Consider the following 17,754-nt stretch of genomic DNA (forward strand, 5'->3'; position numbering starts at 1 on the left):
ATGGCAGGTTGAAGTGCATAATGAAATACCATGCCCTCTGGCATGGACCAGTAGGTACTATCCTTACAGCTGTATTTTCTCCTCTCAAGTGAAACTGAGCAGCGCCCTGTGGGGCTCCTGGGCACACAAGCTTTTCTGTGTTTAGGGAAAAAGCTTCAGCCTCCATGACCTTCCCTGAGTTCCAAAGAGCGGGTTCAAAGAGTTGCTCATCAGGGAAGGGAGAGGAGGCAGAGACCAGGGAGGAGCCATCAAGAGACGATAGTGCAGGAGCTCCCCTGTAGCTTAGCGGGTTAAAGACATGGCATTGTCACTACTGTGGCTCGGGATGCTGCTGCAGCGTGGGTTAGATCCCTGGCTTGGGAATGTCCACGGGCCTATGGGTACAGCCAAAAGAAAAAAAAAAAAAAAAGAACCAATAGTGCAGCAGGCCGGGGACAGGGTGGTGGTCCCTCCTCAAGGGATAGACAGAACCATGTGTTTGAGCTCTTCTGCAGAACTAAAACCCCAACAAATGAAAGATGGCAACAACTTGAAACATTCTTCCTTCCAGAAAGAAGGAGGACCGCCAGAACCAGTCCAAGGGCACCAAACACCAGCTTTGAAGAAGAATACAAGCTTGCCTCTACCTTGATCCTTAGTGGCGGCACTTTTTTCCGCTCCCAAACTATAAAACCACCTCCTATTCTCTCCCAAAGGAGGGCACAGTCTTTAGGGCATTAGCCTGCTGGGGCCTCCTTTGCCTGGCAAAGCAATAAAGCTATTTTTTGGTTTGTTTGTTTTGCTCCTTGGCCCGGAATGTTTCTATGCAGCATCGGTGGACAGAGGCAGAGTTTTGGCAGCCCTCCTGCTCAGTGTAGTAGTTTTTAATCATCCCATTTCAGAGATGAGCAAATCAACACTCAGGAAGTTCAAGCCTCACCTACGGCCACACAGCTGGACTATTTATTATCCCAGCTCTTTCACACTGCTCCCCTCCCCAGCCCATGCTGGTTCCACCTGGACCCCTCGGAAAGCCTGGCGAGAGAGGAGCACGGGGCCCACTCACCTTTCCCTGCTGTAGCGCTGCTCTCACTGTGCCGTTAGGTGGGGGCACAGCTGCACCCACACAGGGTTTCCCTGCCACACCTTCTTGCTAATTTTGGTCTCTGTGGCTTGGTCTTCCTCCGCCACACCTTCCTGTGAAGTCCTCCAGCCCCCGCCCCCAGCCAGAGGCCAAGGCAGGGAGAAACCAGTGAATGCCCTGGGGCGGCGGGGGTGGGATGGGGTGGGGGGAATGGTTCTTCGCTGAGGTCTTCTCTCTCTTTCCTTTCCAGCAGTCCATTCCTCCTCCTTGTCATCCCTCCCGCCCGGGAGTTTGGTGAGCATCACTTTCTCCTAGGGCCAACATCCAAAAAGAGAAGGAACAGAGAGGGTGGGCAACTTCCCCCGGGTAACACAGCTGGAAGGTCTCTGTGTGCAGTCAGCTCCTTGGTGGCCGCCTTCAGCAGAAAGTGACAGCCAAGGGTAAAAACCCCAGCCCTGTAACATTCCCAGCCATCTTTGCTCCGTGCATATCAGAATCTCTCTCTGTGGTTGGGGAAAGGCCCACCTTGGTTTGGTAGTTGGGTTTGGATCTTTCTGGGCATCGGAACCTTCCTCCGCACCCCTTCCCCTCCCCTTCGTGCAGCCCACAGCTTCTCGCCAGTCTCTCCCGCCACAGGGAAATTCCAGTCCCAGCCTCCTGGTCTCTGCTCCCCTCTGAACCATATGCTAGGGGCTGTCCTCAACACGATGTGCCACCATAGCATGGCCCTGTCGGTGGCATCGCTATCCACATCCTAGAGACGGGACACTGAGGTTCAGAGACGTCTTAGTGATGTGTCCAAGGTCAAGGAAAGTGTTCAAAGCCCAGCTCTGTACTTTACACCCCCGGCCAAGTGTGGAGCTGGGTTCTGAGCTCAGGTGTTGGACCCCTCGCCCGGTGCTTTCTCCTCTGCAACCTGCGTGGGGTGGGGACAGCTGTGCTTTTTGCCACGCTCCTGAGGAGTGGCTTCTCTTTTTTTTTTTTTTTGTCTTTTGTTGTTGTTGTTGTTGCTATTTCTTGGGCCGCTCCCTCGGCATATGGAGGTTCCCAGGCTAGGGGTCGAATCGGAGCTGTAGCCACCGGCCTACGCCAGAGCCACAGCAACGCGGGATCCGAGCTGCGTCTGCGACCTACACCACAGCTCACGGCAACGCCGGATCGTTAACCCACTGAGCAAGGGCAGGGACCGAACCCGCAACCTCATGGTTCCTAGTCGGATTCATTAACCACTGCGCCACGACGGGAACTCCCGAGGAGTGGCTTTTCTTAAGAAGAATACAAGCTCCACAGCTGATAGAACTGGAGCGTCAATTCTGTGCCAGGCTCAGCGAAAGTGCCTCTGGTCCTCACCACGCCCTGTGGATGGGGGCCACTTCTCTCTTTGGCCTACAGCTGGGGGAACTGAGACCCAGACAGAGGAGCAGCTGGCAGATGTGTGAACTTGAACCCAGGGCTTAAGGGTGGTGCTACCCGCCTGGAAGGAAAAGCCCAGACAGGTCTGGGTTCGAATCTGGCTCTGCCGCTGTCCAGCTGGTGTGGTCTCTTTCACCTGGGCTCCCGGATATGCAACGGGGGTTCTGACCCCCATTGTTAGGGTGTGCTCATGGAGGAGAGGCATCTAGAGGAGTTTCTGTTGTGGCTCAGACTAATATCCATGAGGTTGCCAGTTCGATCCCTGGCCTCGCCCAGTGGGTTAAGAATCCACGCTGCAGATACGGTGCTGATCTGGTATTGCTGTGGCTGTGGTGTAGGCCCGCGGCTACAGCTCTGATTCGACCCCTAGGCTGGGAACTTCCACGTGTGGCCCTAAAAAGCGCATGTGCGCGCGCACACACACACACACACACACACACACACATCCACACCCCCAGAAGAGAGGCATCTGGAGGTAAACTCATTATAAAGCTCTGGCCCTTGGGGGGGCAGCGCAGGGGCTCAGTCACCCCAAGTTCCTTTCTTTTTTCAAGGCTTTCCGCAAAGGTTCTCCGGCTTCGGACCATGAAGACAGGATCTTGGATTAAAGCAGAAAGGACATTCTAGGGGAACTGGAGCTTCCTGGTCCCGGGCAGCTTGCTCTTTTCATCTTCCTGGACCTGGCTCTGTGGTGCGGTGGGAGAGATGCCCCTCGGCTCTCTATTCTCTATGCTGAATTTTCATCTTTTCCTCCCCCTGCCCACCCTGGCATCCTCTTTCCGCCTCCCTAGCACCCTGGCCATGGGTTTCCACTGTGGAAAGACCCTTCTGCCTAAACTCCTATCTGCTTCCTGTGGTTAATATTGGGGCCGCGTCTTTGAGTAGGAACATCTGTCTGAGTCACTGTCCCCTCCCCAGCTCCCGCTGACTCAGCATTGGGCGTCCCTTCCTGTCCCCTCCTCCACCACCAAGAGGAGCAGCTCTCTGCTCCACTCTGACCTCGGACTCCTCCTTTGCCGGCTGCTCCCGAGCCTCGGAGAGAGGGCAGGCTCCACCTTCAAGCCCCGACTCCTTCTGAGCACCTGCTCTGAGCCAGGCCTTGTGCTAAGTATTTTCCATGCATTATCTGACTTGACTTTCAAAACATAACTATGTGGTCACAATTAGTTAGTAACTGTTTCCTCTTGGGGGGCTCAGGGAGGTTGAGGAATTTGCTCCCAATCACATCAGCAGGCAGAGCCAGGACGCAAACCCGTGTCTGGCTGACTCCAGATCCCAGGCTTTCAAACACACTGTCCGGTGTGTCATTTGATCCAACGGGGAGAAGTCGAATGTCCTCTGGCTCAGTCAACTTTGGGGGGAAATTTGGCTCCTGGGCACCCACTTAGAGGCCAAAAGTTGCCCTGGGATTCCCCAGAGACTGAAGAAGGCTGCCATGTGTGGGAGGGAGGAAGTGTGACTCTCCAGGGGCTCGAGGGGGTTCTCGACGCCTGGAGTCCAGTTTCAACGGGCAGGTTGCGGGGGTTCTCCGCGCCTCGGAGGTCTGGGTAATTTGGACCAGGCTGCTCATTCCCAAGGGTACCTTGTGTATTCACAGGATCTCCAGGTAGCAGAGGAAACAGACAGGGCAACAGGCATTGGAGGAGCTGGTTACAGGGCCATGATGGAAGCAGGCAAGGAAGGAATTCGGGGAGTTTGCCGAAGGCTCTGAAGAAGAGCAAGGACCCACTCTTCCCAAGGCCTCGTGTGGTGGGATGGAAGGTCAGAGATGCTGGGTTCAAATCCTGGTTCTGCCTTTTCTGACTGGGGGCCTCTCCAGCAAATTTTCTCTGAGCCTTCGTTGTGCTGTCATGCCGTGGGGATGATCACGCCCCCTTCGCTGGGGTGCTGTGCCTGTTAAACAAGGCGGATTTTAAAGTGCTGAGAGAGAGAGCAGATGTTACTTCCTGGTTCCATGCCCACGTTGTCCCATCATCAAGCAAATGCCTGCAGGAGCAACCTTCCGCAGCAGCCCTGGTTGCCGTCAACGTCAGTGGCTCGATACTCAGCATAGACAGTTATCTCTGGGATCTGTTTGTTTGTCCCGATCACAGAGGAATTTAGATAAGAGATTAAGGAGAATTGGGGGGCCACTCCCATACCTCTACTTAAAAATAAAGCAAAACAAAACCAAGAAAAACAAAAAATTAAAAAAAGCTGTCGCAGGGTCTATGGTTGGGGAACTGGGAACTTAAAATTCCAAAGATGCAGAGGTCCCTTCGTGGCTCAGCGGTTAATGAACCTGACTAGGATCCATGAGGATTCGGGTTCGATCCCTGGCCTCGATCAGTGGGCTGGGGATCTGGTGTTGCCGTGGGCTGTGGTGTAGGTTGCAGACGCAGCTCAGATCCCACATTGCTGTGGCTGTGGCATAGGCCAGCAGCTATAGCTCCGATTCTACCCCTAGCCTGGGAAATTCCATATGCCACAGGTGTGGCTCTTTAAAAAAAAAAAAAAAAAAAAAAGGCAAAAAACAAAAAAAATTCCACAGATGCCACTTAACTCTCAAAACTGGGAGGTTTTTCAGGGTGTAAAGCCCCTGATTCTAGACCCAGACAATGTAGGTTTTCTGCTCAGTTCCATCAGGTCCAGGCTGAATGAATGTGGGGAGGGTTTCTTATAGTGCCCGATATCCTTGCATCAGGCCTTATATTCCTCAACTGTGCGGCGGGGATCCTAACAGTGCTACTAGGGACTTCTCCGGAGAACAGCTGAGGCCAGAATGAGATGGTGTATCAAGAACTAAGCACAGAACCTGGAGTACAGGAAACTTCCAATCACTGTTAGCTGCTCTGTTGCTGCTTGGAAGCTGTGGCTTAACCTTAGAGAGTGGCAGTGCTGGTGGGGACTCTGAGGTCATCTAGAAGCATGGTTTTCACCTGGCGGAGGGGGGGGGGCCTCCAAGGTGTGTGGACATACTCCAGGAGCCCCTTGGCAGTGTCCAGAGAGGGGGTGTGGGCAGTCCACCCACCTCTGCCCACCCCCCATCTATTTCATAGCTTGGGGTAACAGTTGTTTGGATAAAATGTGTGCGTGTGTGTGTGTGTGTGTGTGTTTGAAATCTACAGATTTGTCCCAGTGATTTCCAGCTCCCTCTGCTCCATGAAGACCTTCGACTCTCTTTTCATTCCTGACCCCATGGTTTGAAGAGCGGTCTAGTCCCAAACTGAATATAGTCAGCCTTGACCTGCAAGGTTTTAGCTCTAGTCAAGGCAGAGTTTTGGAAAGACCTGTGTCATGGGGGCAAAATAACTTACGATTAGGAGGCTTCATGATCTATTTCAGGGTCTGGGAAGAGACTGGGGCTCCGGGCCCAGGACCGAGGTCTCCTCCACTCTTTTTCCGACAGGGGACCACGTCTTCTGAACCCTTCCTCTGAGCATCATCTTCTTCCCCTTTCCCCGGCATCCTTTCTTCTGATCTCCATCTTAGACTCAGAGGACAGAGGCGTGGACAGGTGGGGTGAGGAGGTGGTGGTATGTGGCCTGGGCAGCATCCCTCACTTGATAAATGGTTTTCAAAGTCCCAGCCTGCTGAGGCGTTATCTATTTTCTACATGAAAAGTAGAGCCTTGTAGGATCTGTCAGCTTTTTCGCAAACAGCCCCAACCCTTTGAAACATCTCATTGTTATTTGGAATTCAGTGATTCGTTCCCTATGTCAGCAGAGCTACGCAGGAAGGCGCAGATGAAAGAATTGTATGAAAACGCAAGGGGTCTGTGTTTGATTTTGTTCCTACATGACATCCACGAACCCACGCTAGTTTTTTCACATATACACATGACCGCATTCCAAGGAAATACATGCTCAGAAACATGGTGTCTATAGCAGAACCACAGACATATACAACACGTGGGTTCTCTGAGGTATAAACATGGAAGCAGATGCTCACCCAAAGGAAGTCGGATACTCAGACTCATACATGTATGCAGACACACACAACCATAGATACACAGTAGGCGCCACATACATGCCCACCCTAACTGACATGAATTCTCTCTGAAGCCAGTTTGACCAGCTGTCTTTGGAAAGAGGAAAGGATCTAGGATTTACAAAAAGGAAAATTGCGTCAATAATAATGGTAAACTTGCATTCTCACTTAATCGGAAAAAAAAATTGAAGAGAGGAGAGGAATAAGTGCTGAGGACCACTTATTAATTTAATTTAATTTAATTTAATTTAATTAATTTCGTTTTATTTTTTGGCTGTGCCTGTGGCATATGGAGATTCCCTGGGCCAGGAACCAAACCTGTGCCCCAGCACCAATCCAAGCCACTTCAGTGACAACGCCAGATCCCTAACTCCCTGTGCCACCAGGGAACTCCAGTGGACTGCTTTTTATAAAGCAGGTGTATTTAGATTGCCACTAATAAAGAAACTGTTAAATTTGGGGGGGGGGATATTTTTTTTTTCTGTTGCTCCAGTAGTCAGATGTGTTCAGACTCTTTTTCCACTTTGGGAAATGAAAGAAAGCCCACCAACAAGAAGAAAATGTGACTTACAGAAAAGTTGTCACAATATTATTATTTAGGAAACAGCGGAAATCCAGATAAATATCTGCAATTAAATTATGTCATCTCAATCGGAGGGAATGTTTTGCAGCCATCACAATGGCAATTATGAAGACAAGGAAGCATCACAGACAATATTTATGATAAAGTCAGTGGAAAAGAGACGCACACAACTAAGGGTTCCCTGTGAATGGGATGAGATGAAGATTTGCTGACAGAGAGTTAAATAATGGAAAATGAGAAGCGAAGGGTTCTTTGGGAGAGATCTGACTATCAGCGATTTGTTTTTTGTGCCGACTTTAATGATGCTATAATAAAAATTGCAGGTCCCAAGGCTATCTGTAGTATAAAAGATAAACCCAATCTGAGCCAGCCTGACAACCGCCATAGAGGTTTAACCCACTCGTGGATGATGGACCCTTAGCAACTCCTAGGTACAAGGGGCTGTGTACACAGACAGGGCACCTATAAGAATACCAGTGGGGGAGTTCCCTGGTGGCCTAGCAGTTAAGGATGTGGCATCGTCACTGGTGTGGCTGCTGTGGCTCGGGTTCCATCCCTGGCCTGGGAACTTCGGCATGCCCTCGGTTCAGCCAAAAGAGAAAAAGCAAAAAGAATGCCAGCGTAGGTGGAACTTGGCCAGCTTCCCAGCCTCAGTCTCAGATGACAAACTAAGAAAAGTTCATGGTGCCTCACCAGCCCAAGCCTCAGCCCTGCTCTCCTTTTTAGCCCTAAACTTGAATATGGCCAAATATTTCCAGCTATTCGCTGCTTAACCTCAATGTCTGACCTTGCACCTACTCTTTCCAGTTGTGCAGATCGTGCTCCTAGGAGATAAGACTCCATGTGGGGAGAAAAGTTGTCTAGAATCAGTTGGACCAGAGACCGACCAAGGCCAAGTCTTTCTGTGAACTCGCTCTGGGACCTTTGGCCAATATTGCTAGGGCTCATCGAGAATCAACTATGTTGGGCGCTGTGAGAAATGGTTGGCATCAGTGGTCCTCAACCCTCAGGAGCCCCAGGATCACCTGGAGGGGGGTGCTTGTTGATACAGACATTACTGATCTCACCCCCTGTGATAAAACTCAGTAGGACTGGGGTTGGGGTCCAAAATTTGCTTTCCTAACAAGTTCCCTAGGGATGCTAAAGCTATTGGGTCAGTATGAAGAGCCTGCACTCTTTCTATATTTTGCTCAAAAGAACCTTGCAAAGGAATTACTTTCAATATTGTGAAAGTAATTCCATGAACTAAGAGAAGAGAGAATTGAATGTCCTGTAAAGTCATTTAACCTTCTTGGTTAATAACCTCCTTCTCTTCAAGAACTGAAACATAGAATGGATGTGATAATCCAGACACAAGACGTTTGCTCTGATGTGTATACCAACACACACACACACACACACACGCGCACACACACACACACTCCTCTCCTCTCCTTTATCATGGAGCCCCCCTGCCTGCCTGCCTTCTTCTTCAAATATGAAGCATCTCCAGGTGTCAGGCTCCTGTTTGTTTTGTTTTGTTTTAATCATTGAGAATGAGCTGACTTAGATGGTCCGCTTAGACTTGGAAACCTGCATGGTTTCTGCTGTCACCAGACTTGTCAGCAAAGTGACAGCAGGCACTGTGAGTGACTCTGCAGACAAACCAGGCTTTGTGGTCTCGGGCTTATCACTGCGTTCACGGTGCTGCCTGGGTGAGCTGGGTGCTGGGAGCAGGCAGAAGAGCGAGTGCTTTGTAGCTGTCGGCCAGCAGCCCATCTCCGTGCATCTCAGGGGTAGCATGGGGAAAATAGCACTGACCTCCATCAAGCAGTGGTGAGGGTTTGATGAGCAGGCACATGGAAAGAGCATAGCCTGGTGCCCAACAGAGATTTCCCTGGAATTTGACAATATGGCTCCAAATTTGATGGAAAAAACTAAAAGGGTGAAAATAGCCGGAACATTGCTGGTTGGAAAACAAAAACCAAAAAACAAACAAAACAAAAAACAAAAGAGAGAGAGAGAGGAACTTAGCCAGACACCGTAACTCGCAATGTCAAGGCTGTGATAAACGTGACGGCCAATGAAAAGAAAGCCCAGAGAGAGAACTACGTGTGTGTGACACGATGGTATGTGGTGTGGTTTGAATGTCACCTCATTCAAAAAATAGACTTGGAAAAATGGCAGTCCATACAGAAGAAAAGATTAAATCGGATCCCTGCATCCAATTTAATCTCAACCTCAGACCGTTAAATGTTAAAAATAAGTCCTTAAAACTTTGACTAATAAAGCTTAATATAAATAGCGTTTGAACTTTGGAGAAGGGAAAAGTTTTTTAAACAAGATAACACAAAATGTTGACTCTAAAAGAAAAGAGAGGTACATTTTTCTGTATTAAAATTGAGTTTTCGGAGTTCCTGTGGTGGCTCAGTTGTTAATAAATCCGACTAGGAACCATGAGGTTGCCAGTTCGATCCCTGGCCTTGCTCAGTGGGTGAAGGATCCGGTGTTGCCGTGAGCTGTGGTGTAGGTTGCAGACGCAGCTCAGATCCCGCGTGGCTGTGACTCTGGAGTAGGCCGGCGGCTACAGCTCCGATTTGACCCCTAGCCTGGGAACCTCCACATGCCCTGAGTGCGGCCCTAGAAAAGACAAAAAGACAAAACAAACAAACAAAACAAAAAAAAACAACAAAAAACAAAACAAAAGATGAACCCACACCGCTTTTGCTCCTCCTGGCCTCTACCCTCCTCAGTAAATGGGTCCCCACTGCACAAAAGATGACTCATAAGAAAACCTTTCTACCAAAACTTAACTGGTTTCCAAACTTCTAACTAAGACAAGGGTTAGTTGTTCACAGAGCCCTTGGTTCAGCGTTGCTGCTGGGAGAAATTTTTATCTCTCCATCTGTCTACACAGGTCTGACCCATCTCGTTCAAGGGCACGACTCTTTCACTGAGTTAGTACTTGGCCTGGGCTTTGTGCCACGCCTGGAGAGGAGCAGATGGAGTTGCGGTGGGCGAGGTCCCTGCGTGGAGCCCCGGGTTTCTGCACAACAGGTACTGCCAGCCTGTTCCTTCTGGGGCCGTGGGAGCTGGGAGTGGGGCAGCATGACTAAGTCTTTCTGGCTCCTCTTTTCCTGTCCCGGCCTCGTGGTGGCCACCGTGAGGGGAGGGGGGCAAGGGAGCTGCTGGAGGGGCAGCCCCATCCTCCTGTCGAGTGGGCTGGACAGCCTCCCTGGGAGGAAGGGAGGGCAAAGAATTTCCCGGGGGGCCGCCTTGCCCCTCTCCCTGTCCCAAGTGCCTCTAAAGGACCAATTACATTTGGCCAATCGACCACATCCGTTTAGCTCCTTCCCTTTGAGACTCCGTTCAAACCACAGCCAAGGGAAAAATAAGCAGCAGACTCTGAGGACCAAGAGAATGGGAAAACGGCCACGGTGGTTGGGTGATTTCCCCTGCTCCAGGTACATTTCTGGAAGCAGCTGGCCAGATGCTGGGAACGTGATGGAGCAAGGCAGCCGTGGGCTGTGGTCCTTGCCCAAAGGGTGCTCTCAGGGGCAACTAACTGCAGGTGGTCGTCAGGGGACCAGAGGCCTCAGTGTCCACCATTCCATCTGTGCCAGGAAGTCTCAGTCTGACCTTGGCAAAGTTGGTTTCTGCTTCCTGAGGCTCCTTCCCCAGCTGTGATAGGAAGAGAGAATACCAGGCGCATATCTGCTGCTGCCTGAATTACCTGGAGTTTCCCCCCCAACATGTTCAGGCATGTATGTTTCAATGCTGCATCTGAAACAGGGGCAACGATATTTGCCATTCCCCTCCGCAGAGCTCTCCAGAACACTTCCAGGGCCACTGTTGCTGGCAGTCTTCAAGGGGCCTTTCAACTCCAACAGGCCAGGACCACGAAGGTGTTAGAATGGAGGGCTTGGGAGTTCCTGTTGTGGCTCAGTGGAAACCAATCTGACCGGCATCCATGAGGATGCAGGTTCGATCCCTGGCTTCGCCCAGTGGGTTAAGAATCCGGTGTTGCCGTGAGCTGTGGTGCAAGTCACAGACGTGGCTCAGATCCCTGGTTGCTGTGGCTATGGGGTAGGCCAATGGCTACAGCTCTGATTGGACCCCTAGCCTGGGAACCTCCATATGCTTCGGGTGTGGCCCCAAAAAGACAAAAAAAAGAAAAAAGAAAAAAAAGAATGGAGGGGTTGCCAGGATATGAGACCCAGGCACAGGGGGGCTTGAAAGAAGGCTGAATGCCTGACTGCGGGGACTAACAAAAGGTCTTTCTGCAGACAACAGCGTTAGAAATGGGTAGAAAATTCACGGAGGGAGATAGTGAGATGGGCTCTGCAGGTGGAGGTCACGGTGGCAGCAAACCGTCGGATTGGAAAGCATGTGACATGTTCAGAGAAGGGCAGCTATTGCAACAGGCCCAAATCCATGGAGACATCCTGCAAGGAGCCACGAATGGCCAGGTTGGCAACTTGGACTCCACCCCGTGGACCAAGGAAGGCTGTGACATTGGCCTTGGGATTGTCATAGACAGACACGGCCCAGCTCTTGGTTTCCTGAGCACCTACTGTGTGCTGCTTATTCTACGCACTCCCTGCACACAAGGCCTCCGTGACCTGGCCACCGGATCGCTGGGCAATCCCCCAGTTCTCCAGCCATTTCCTCGCTCCGGGCACTCTCCCTCACGCCTCGCTGTCCTTACACGAGCTGCCTTCTCTACTGGCCTGCCCCTTCCCTCTTCGGCCCTTCCTGCAGAAGACTCTGCTTGAAGAACCTCCCCCCCGGGGGGCCTCGCCCCTGTGGGCAGCTCCCAGGTCTCCCCCGGGCCCCCCACATGGCACATCTACTGCTGTCCTTACACAGAACGGTGACTTCTTCCTTATCTGTGAGTCGAAGAGCAATGGCTTGCATCTACCGGTGGCTGTCTTCCCTGAGGCTAACCAAGGATGGAGACCCGGGCAAACTGATGAAAAGGGTAGGAGTGATTGAAATCATGGAAACAGCATCCCTCTGGACCAGGCCCTTGACACAGCATATCTTATGGCGTGTGCCTTGCACACCCGGGAGACGTGAGCTGCTCTTTCCATTTTGCATGGCAGATGTGACTCGGAAGAGTTTGTGCCTCCGCTGATTTGCAGAGCTGGGATGCAAACCCAGATGCATCTCAGGGCCGGCTGGTCCAGAGCGCTTCTGTCCGGCCATGTTCCGGGGACCGTAGCTCCATCCCTGGATGGAAACGACGTGGGGTCAGAGGAGCCACAGACAGGCCACTTCCTCTCTCTCACCTCTCTCGGCGTCCCACTCAGCTGGGACAGTTTCTATGCAGCCTCTCAAGATCCTTATCTCCTGCGACTGGGGAAGTTTTCCTACGCTTCTCACACCAACCAGGAGAGGTGGGGCAAGAGTTTTCCATGTGGTCACTGGCCGTGAGTAACCATCTCTTCTTCCTGTGACTTCCCCACCTCTGCACTGGGGCCTGGGAAACCCCTGCCGGGTCTTCTAATAAAAGGCCTGGGCGCTGCAGGATGGGCCAGGGGAGAGCACTTCGCTTCACCAGACTCACCGAGACCCCTCCGGGGAGGCCTGAGCTGGACGTCCTGAGATGAAGCCCATCACCGTGGTTCTCGTGTGCCTGCTGCTCGATGGCCTGTGGCTACAGGAGGTGGACAGCAAGAGCAGTGAGTGTGACCGCGGTCATTTTGTTTGTCCTCAGGGAGGGCAGAGATGCAAGCAGGTGCTCTGGGGTTGGGGACAAGGCTCTTTCTGAGCTCACTGACTCCATCTCCACTCCTCTAGGAAGGATTAGCCTCGAAGAGGGGACGGGAGGACTTGGATCGGCGGGGGGGGGGGGGCCCTGTAGGAGGCTGGGGCCAGCACAGACCACTGAGCCATGAGCTTCAGCCAAAGGGGCCCCGCCTGGTGCAGATCCTGAGGGCTGATAGAAGGGAGTGGTGAGGTCATTTAGACCAAGCTGGAGGCCTGAGGTCCAGAGGAGGGACTGACTGTGGTGTAACTGATAAAAGGCAGGGTCTGACGCCAATACCTCGTGCTCTAACAATTGGCTAAACTTGGAAAAGTCACTTTCCCCCCTCCCAGACTCTGGCTTCTCCATCAGTAAGATGGGTTTGATAATGTCCACTCCCCAAGGCTCTAAAGAGGATACTGGCCTAATCACAGACACATGAAAGGGGCTTTGTAATAAGTCAAAGTAGGAGGAAGGAGCCAGGATTGGAATGTAAATTTTTTGAGGGTGGGGTGTGGGACAGGGTTGCAAACTGGCAGACAGAGAATTGGGGACTGGGGTAGAGGGTGTTCTGGAAAGGTGGGGGTGGGGGAGCTGATTAGTTCCTGGAAGTTCTTCCCTGGTCTTTTTTTTATCGGAGCTGTAGCTGCCAGCCTACGCCAGAGCCACAGCAACGCAGGATCCGAGCTGCATCTGCGACCTACACCACAGCTCACAGCAACACCGGATCCTTAACCCACTGAGCAAGTCCAGGGACTGAACCCGCAACCTCATTGTTCTTAGTTGGATTCGTTAACCACTGCGCCACAACAGGAACTCCTTCCCTGGTCTTTTCATCCATTTGAACTCCGTGTTCACTGCCTAATCCTGTCCCAGGTGGTGGACCAGAGTTGTCCTGGGTGAACTGGACTCATCAGGCCCCCAGACCCTGTTCTGTTCTGAGAGCCTGGTGAGTCTGGTCAGATCCAAAACTCCTGGACCTGAATACGAGGGCGGAACCACACACTAGCAGTGGGAGGCCAGAATAGGAAGAGCCTTCAGAAATCAGTTTAAAGTCTCATTTTGGAGTTTCCGCCATGGTGCAGGGGGTTAAGGATCAGGTGGCTGTGGAGATGTGGGTTTGCTCCCTGGCCTGGTGCTGCTGCAGCTGCAGCATAGGTTGCATCTGTGGCTGGGATTCAGTCCCTGGCCTGAGAACTTCCATATGCCATGGGTATGGGCATAAAAATAACAACAACAACAAAAAGTCTTGTTTTACAGCAGGGAGGTCTGGGATCCAGGGGACGGCTCCTTTTAATCAAAGCCACACAGCTCATTTGCTTGGAGCTGGGATCTGATCCCAGGGTCCCAACTGTACCAAAAACAGAACTAGGTGGCCGATGAGACAGCAGCACCAGGGCCCTCTGGATACAGTCCCAAAGCCTGGGCCTGTTTCCAAATGTTGCTCCCCCCCCCCATTCCTGGATGAATGGAATTAAGTTCAGGTTGAGAAATGAAGGCAAACCATTTTTGTGTTTCTCTTCTAGTGCATGTGTCATCCTCCAATTGTTGTTACAAATTTGTGGAGAAGAGGATTTCCCTGCAGAAGATCCAGTGTTACCGGAACACCAGCTCCACCTGCCCCTACCAAAAAAGCCTGATGTGAGTGGTCTCTCTCTGTTAAACCCCAACTTCCTTCTAAGAGAGAACCAAAACGGCCCACTTGGAAATCGAATGGCAGACACTAGGTGGCGGTCTTCCACCAGATTAAAGGTTTTGATCCAGACAGCGAGGCCGCCCAAATGTGGGTGCAGAACCCAGAGACGACGCTAGGGGGAGCACCTGTATTCCTGCAGTGCCGCGTTGGTGCTCTAAGGGGCCAAGTACTGTAGCTTGATATTTTATGCCTGAGTATCATATCTTCATATTGTATGTGCAGAGCCGAAAAGTTCTAGGCACTATTGTGCGATGGTAAGAGTGAGGGGCTCAGTTCCTGCCTCTGGATTTGCCAACCTATAGAGTCTCAGGTGACTCTGAGCAGGTTAACTCTTCTGCACCGCATTATCTGGGCACTCCTCTGCCCTCCTGACTCCTCCCACTGCTGTGAAGTGGTGCAAACAGGATAGCTGCATCCCGCGGTTGCTACCAAGCTCCAGTGAGGTAGCTTAGACTCACTACTCAGTGTCTATACCACAGTCTTGGGTATGAGCCCAGCTCACTTTCTTGGGGCACACCTTTTCCTTATCATGAAAACTGAGGTTCCCGGAATCAGGGACATGTGCCCAAGGTCTTACAGAAAATTAAAGACAAACGTGATCTAGGGTTTTGGGCAATAGCCACGTTTAGGAGGTAAGCAGGTCAGAAAACACCCCTCCCCGCCAAAGCAATGGCTAAGAGTCCCAGGCGGACCCAGACATAGGAAAAGGTGAAGCCGATGGGCCCTCAGAGAGTCTCAGAGGGGAAGTTTCCACACCAGCAAGTTCTCAGAATGCCGGCAGCCTTCGCTCCACCCTGATACACTGAATTGTACTCTTTACAAAAGGGGTCCAGGAGACATAATTTTTAAAGTATAACACGGAGAACCCCACCCAGCATTCTGTGATAGTCTAGGTGGGAAAAGAATCGGAGAGAATGGATGTGTGTATTTGTTGTACAGCAAAATGACCACAGTCCTGTAAATTAGCTCTACTTTAATAAAACTTGAAAAAAGCTCCCCCCACCCCACCGAGTTTGGGAGAGAGGCGACTTGTGTATGGTCCCCAGGAGGTGACTCAGCCCCTCCTTTGTTCTCTGCCCACAGATTGAAGCTGATCGGAGGCCTCCAGACCTGTGTCTTGCAGACAAAGCCATGGGTTCGGGCTTATTTCAAAAGAATAAAGCCCTGCCCGGGAAAGGAAATATGAGTTGATTCCATCCTGGACTCTGGACACCACGTGGCTTCACCTGTCCCTTCAACGCCCAACCCTATACCAGTCTTTCTGCCCCAACTTTGCTGGGTCACGCTTGGAGGGTTTTCTAGGTCCTAATAAGCTATGTTGCTGCACTTTATTTATTTAAATTCTAGAATCTTCCACTTCTGCCTCCCTGTGCCTCTTGGACCCCACAGGGATTTCAGGGTGCAAAATTGATTGGCACTGGGGCGGGAGGGACACGTGTTGGACCTGGTGCCAGGGGAACTGACTTCTTGTCTGTAGGAGCCAATAAATGACACACACCTCTCAGCTCACTGCCTTTGTCCTGGGGGATGAGCGTTGACCTGGGGTCATGCCCTGGATCCTCTGCTTCCGGGTTGGGCTGTGGGGGAAGGGGCAACGACACAGCAAGCAGGGCTGGGTCCACATTAGGGCGTGGTACCCTCTCCCCACCCTGTCCAGAGTGTTCAGAGGCTGATGTCACCCCTAGGTCACAGCTGCCCTGGCTGGAGGGGATCATGGAGTGGGGGTGGGGGGTCCTCTGCCTATAGGACATTGCTAGCCCCATTTTACAGATGAGGCGACAGAGGGTTGGAGCACGATGCCAACAGGCCTGAGGACACATAGCAAGTTGGGGGTCAGATCTGGCTATTAGAGCTCAGGGCTCCTGCCTCCCAGAACAGAACTCTTCCCTGTGTCCCCAGGGGCCAAGGGGCTGCCTGGTACCACGTGGCACAGGGACCCTGCCTCCACCAGACAGAGCCCGCAGAGTTGGTTAGCAGGACCTTCCCCTGGGGAGGGTCCAGGTCTGATGGAAATGCCAACACAGGTTTATCTCAACCTCTCTGCAGCTCCGGCTGCCCTGCCTGTCTCTGTAGGGAGCAGAGAGGGTAGGGGCTCCCAGAGGGATCTTTGCCTGGCCAGGGTCACGGTCAAGTCAAGGTGAAGGTGAGGGGTGTCGTGAATCTGCTGAGCTGGAAGCTGTCGAAGGCTTTTCCACGAAATGCAAGATGAAAGCTGTGGCCTGGAGCGGAGTAGGCATGATTCCTCCCCAGCTGCCCAGGCCACAGAGAAAAGAGGGAAGCCAGACGTGCAGGTATTTACCCTCGGGGGTGATCCAAAGAGCTGCTTTCCTCAGGATAAAAAGGAAACTGTAGAAAAGAACCTGTGTGCTAAGGGCTTCCCCGGTTAATGCATGTAGTCTTGACAAAGTCGGTGCCATTATCTCATGCCCGTTTACAGATGGGGAGACTGAGGTGCAAAGAGATTAAAGGACTTGCCTGAAGTCTCCTGGGGAGTGAGGAATGACACTTAGAGAAAAACCTGGTCTGTCTACATAGAATCAGCCGGATGGTTCCATGGAGCTGAGGTCTTTTTCCAAGGCAAGTTTAGGTGGAAGTCCCCATACTGGAGACAAGTCAAAGCCAGCTTCTGGGGACCCGGCTCTTTTCGCCACCTTACTGGTGCTCCCTTCTGCCACTCAGGCCCAGAGGGATGTGGTTTGCAAACTACTGATGTGTTCAGGCCCCTCGTTTGCAGGAAGGATCATTGATGGGAGGGCTTGGGGATGGAGCAAAGGTATGGGTTCTTTCTTGGCAGGCTTCCTCTTGCAAGGGGTCTGAGCTAGGAGCTGGGGGGGATGTGCCCGCGGGCCCGGTGACAAGGAGGCAACAGATCGGGCTCTGACAGAAAACCAGGCAAGGCCCTTTGCCTGGATGTTCTTATCCCCATGCTCAGTCCTGGCTCCCAGGCTTTGCTTACCTTTTTGCCTATGCTTGAAATGGTCTCCTGTCCAGTTTCCATTCCCCCGTGTCTCTACTCTAGCCAAACATGCCCAGTGAGAGCAAAAGAAATGAAGAGCTAAGATGAGTGGGACAGAAAAGAATACATAGAGAAAGCCCTGGTGAAGCTCCAAGTTGGGGCTTTGACAAGCCTATGATGAAACTGAAGCTCTCCTGTTCTATGAAAAATGAAAAAAGGAAAAGAAAAAAAAAAAAAAAGGCACCCATAGGGGACATCACTACAGAGCCTGCAGACACCAGGAAGAAAAGAAAAATCTTATGCCAATAACTTGAATTTAGGAGAAATGGATGGATTTCTTAAAACA

General features: G+C 51.8%; 1 protein-coding gene across 1 annotated transcript; it reads left to right on the forward strand.

Annotated features, from left to right (window-relative positions):
- The first annotated feature begins 12,562 nt into the window (after positions 1–12,562).
- CCL1 (C-C motif chemokine ligand 1) lies at positions 12,563–15,906 on the forward strand. The gene is made up of 3 exons (XM_047759355.1): positions 12,563–12,691; positions 14,283–14,397; positions 15,536–15,906. Exons 1-3 carry the CDS (start codon positions 12,616–12,618, stop codon positions 15,636–15,638), a joined length of 294 nt encoding a protein of 97 aa, XP_047615311.1. The 5' UTR covers positions 12,563–12,615; the 3' UTR covers positions 15,639–15,906.
- Positions 15,907–17,754: the final 1,848 nt, after the last annotated feature.

This window comes from Phacochoerus africanus, chromosome 14 (genome assembly GCF_016906955.1).
Source record: "Phacochoerus africanus isolate WHEZ1 chromosome 14, ROS_Pafr_v1, whole genome shotgun sequence".
Taxonomy (NCBI): domain Eukaryota; kingdom Metazoa; phylum Chordata; class Mammalia; order Artiodactyla; family Suidae; genus Phacochoerus; species Phacochoerus africanus.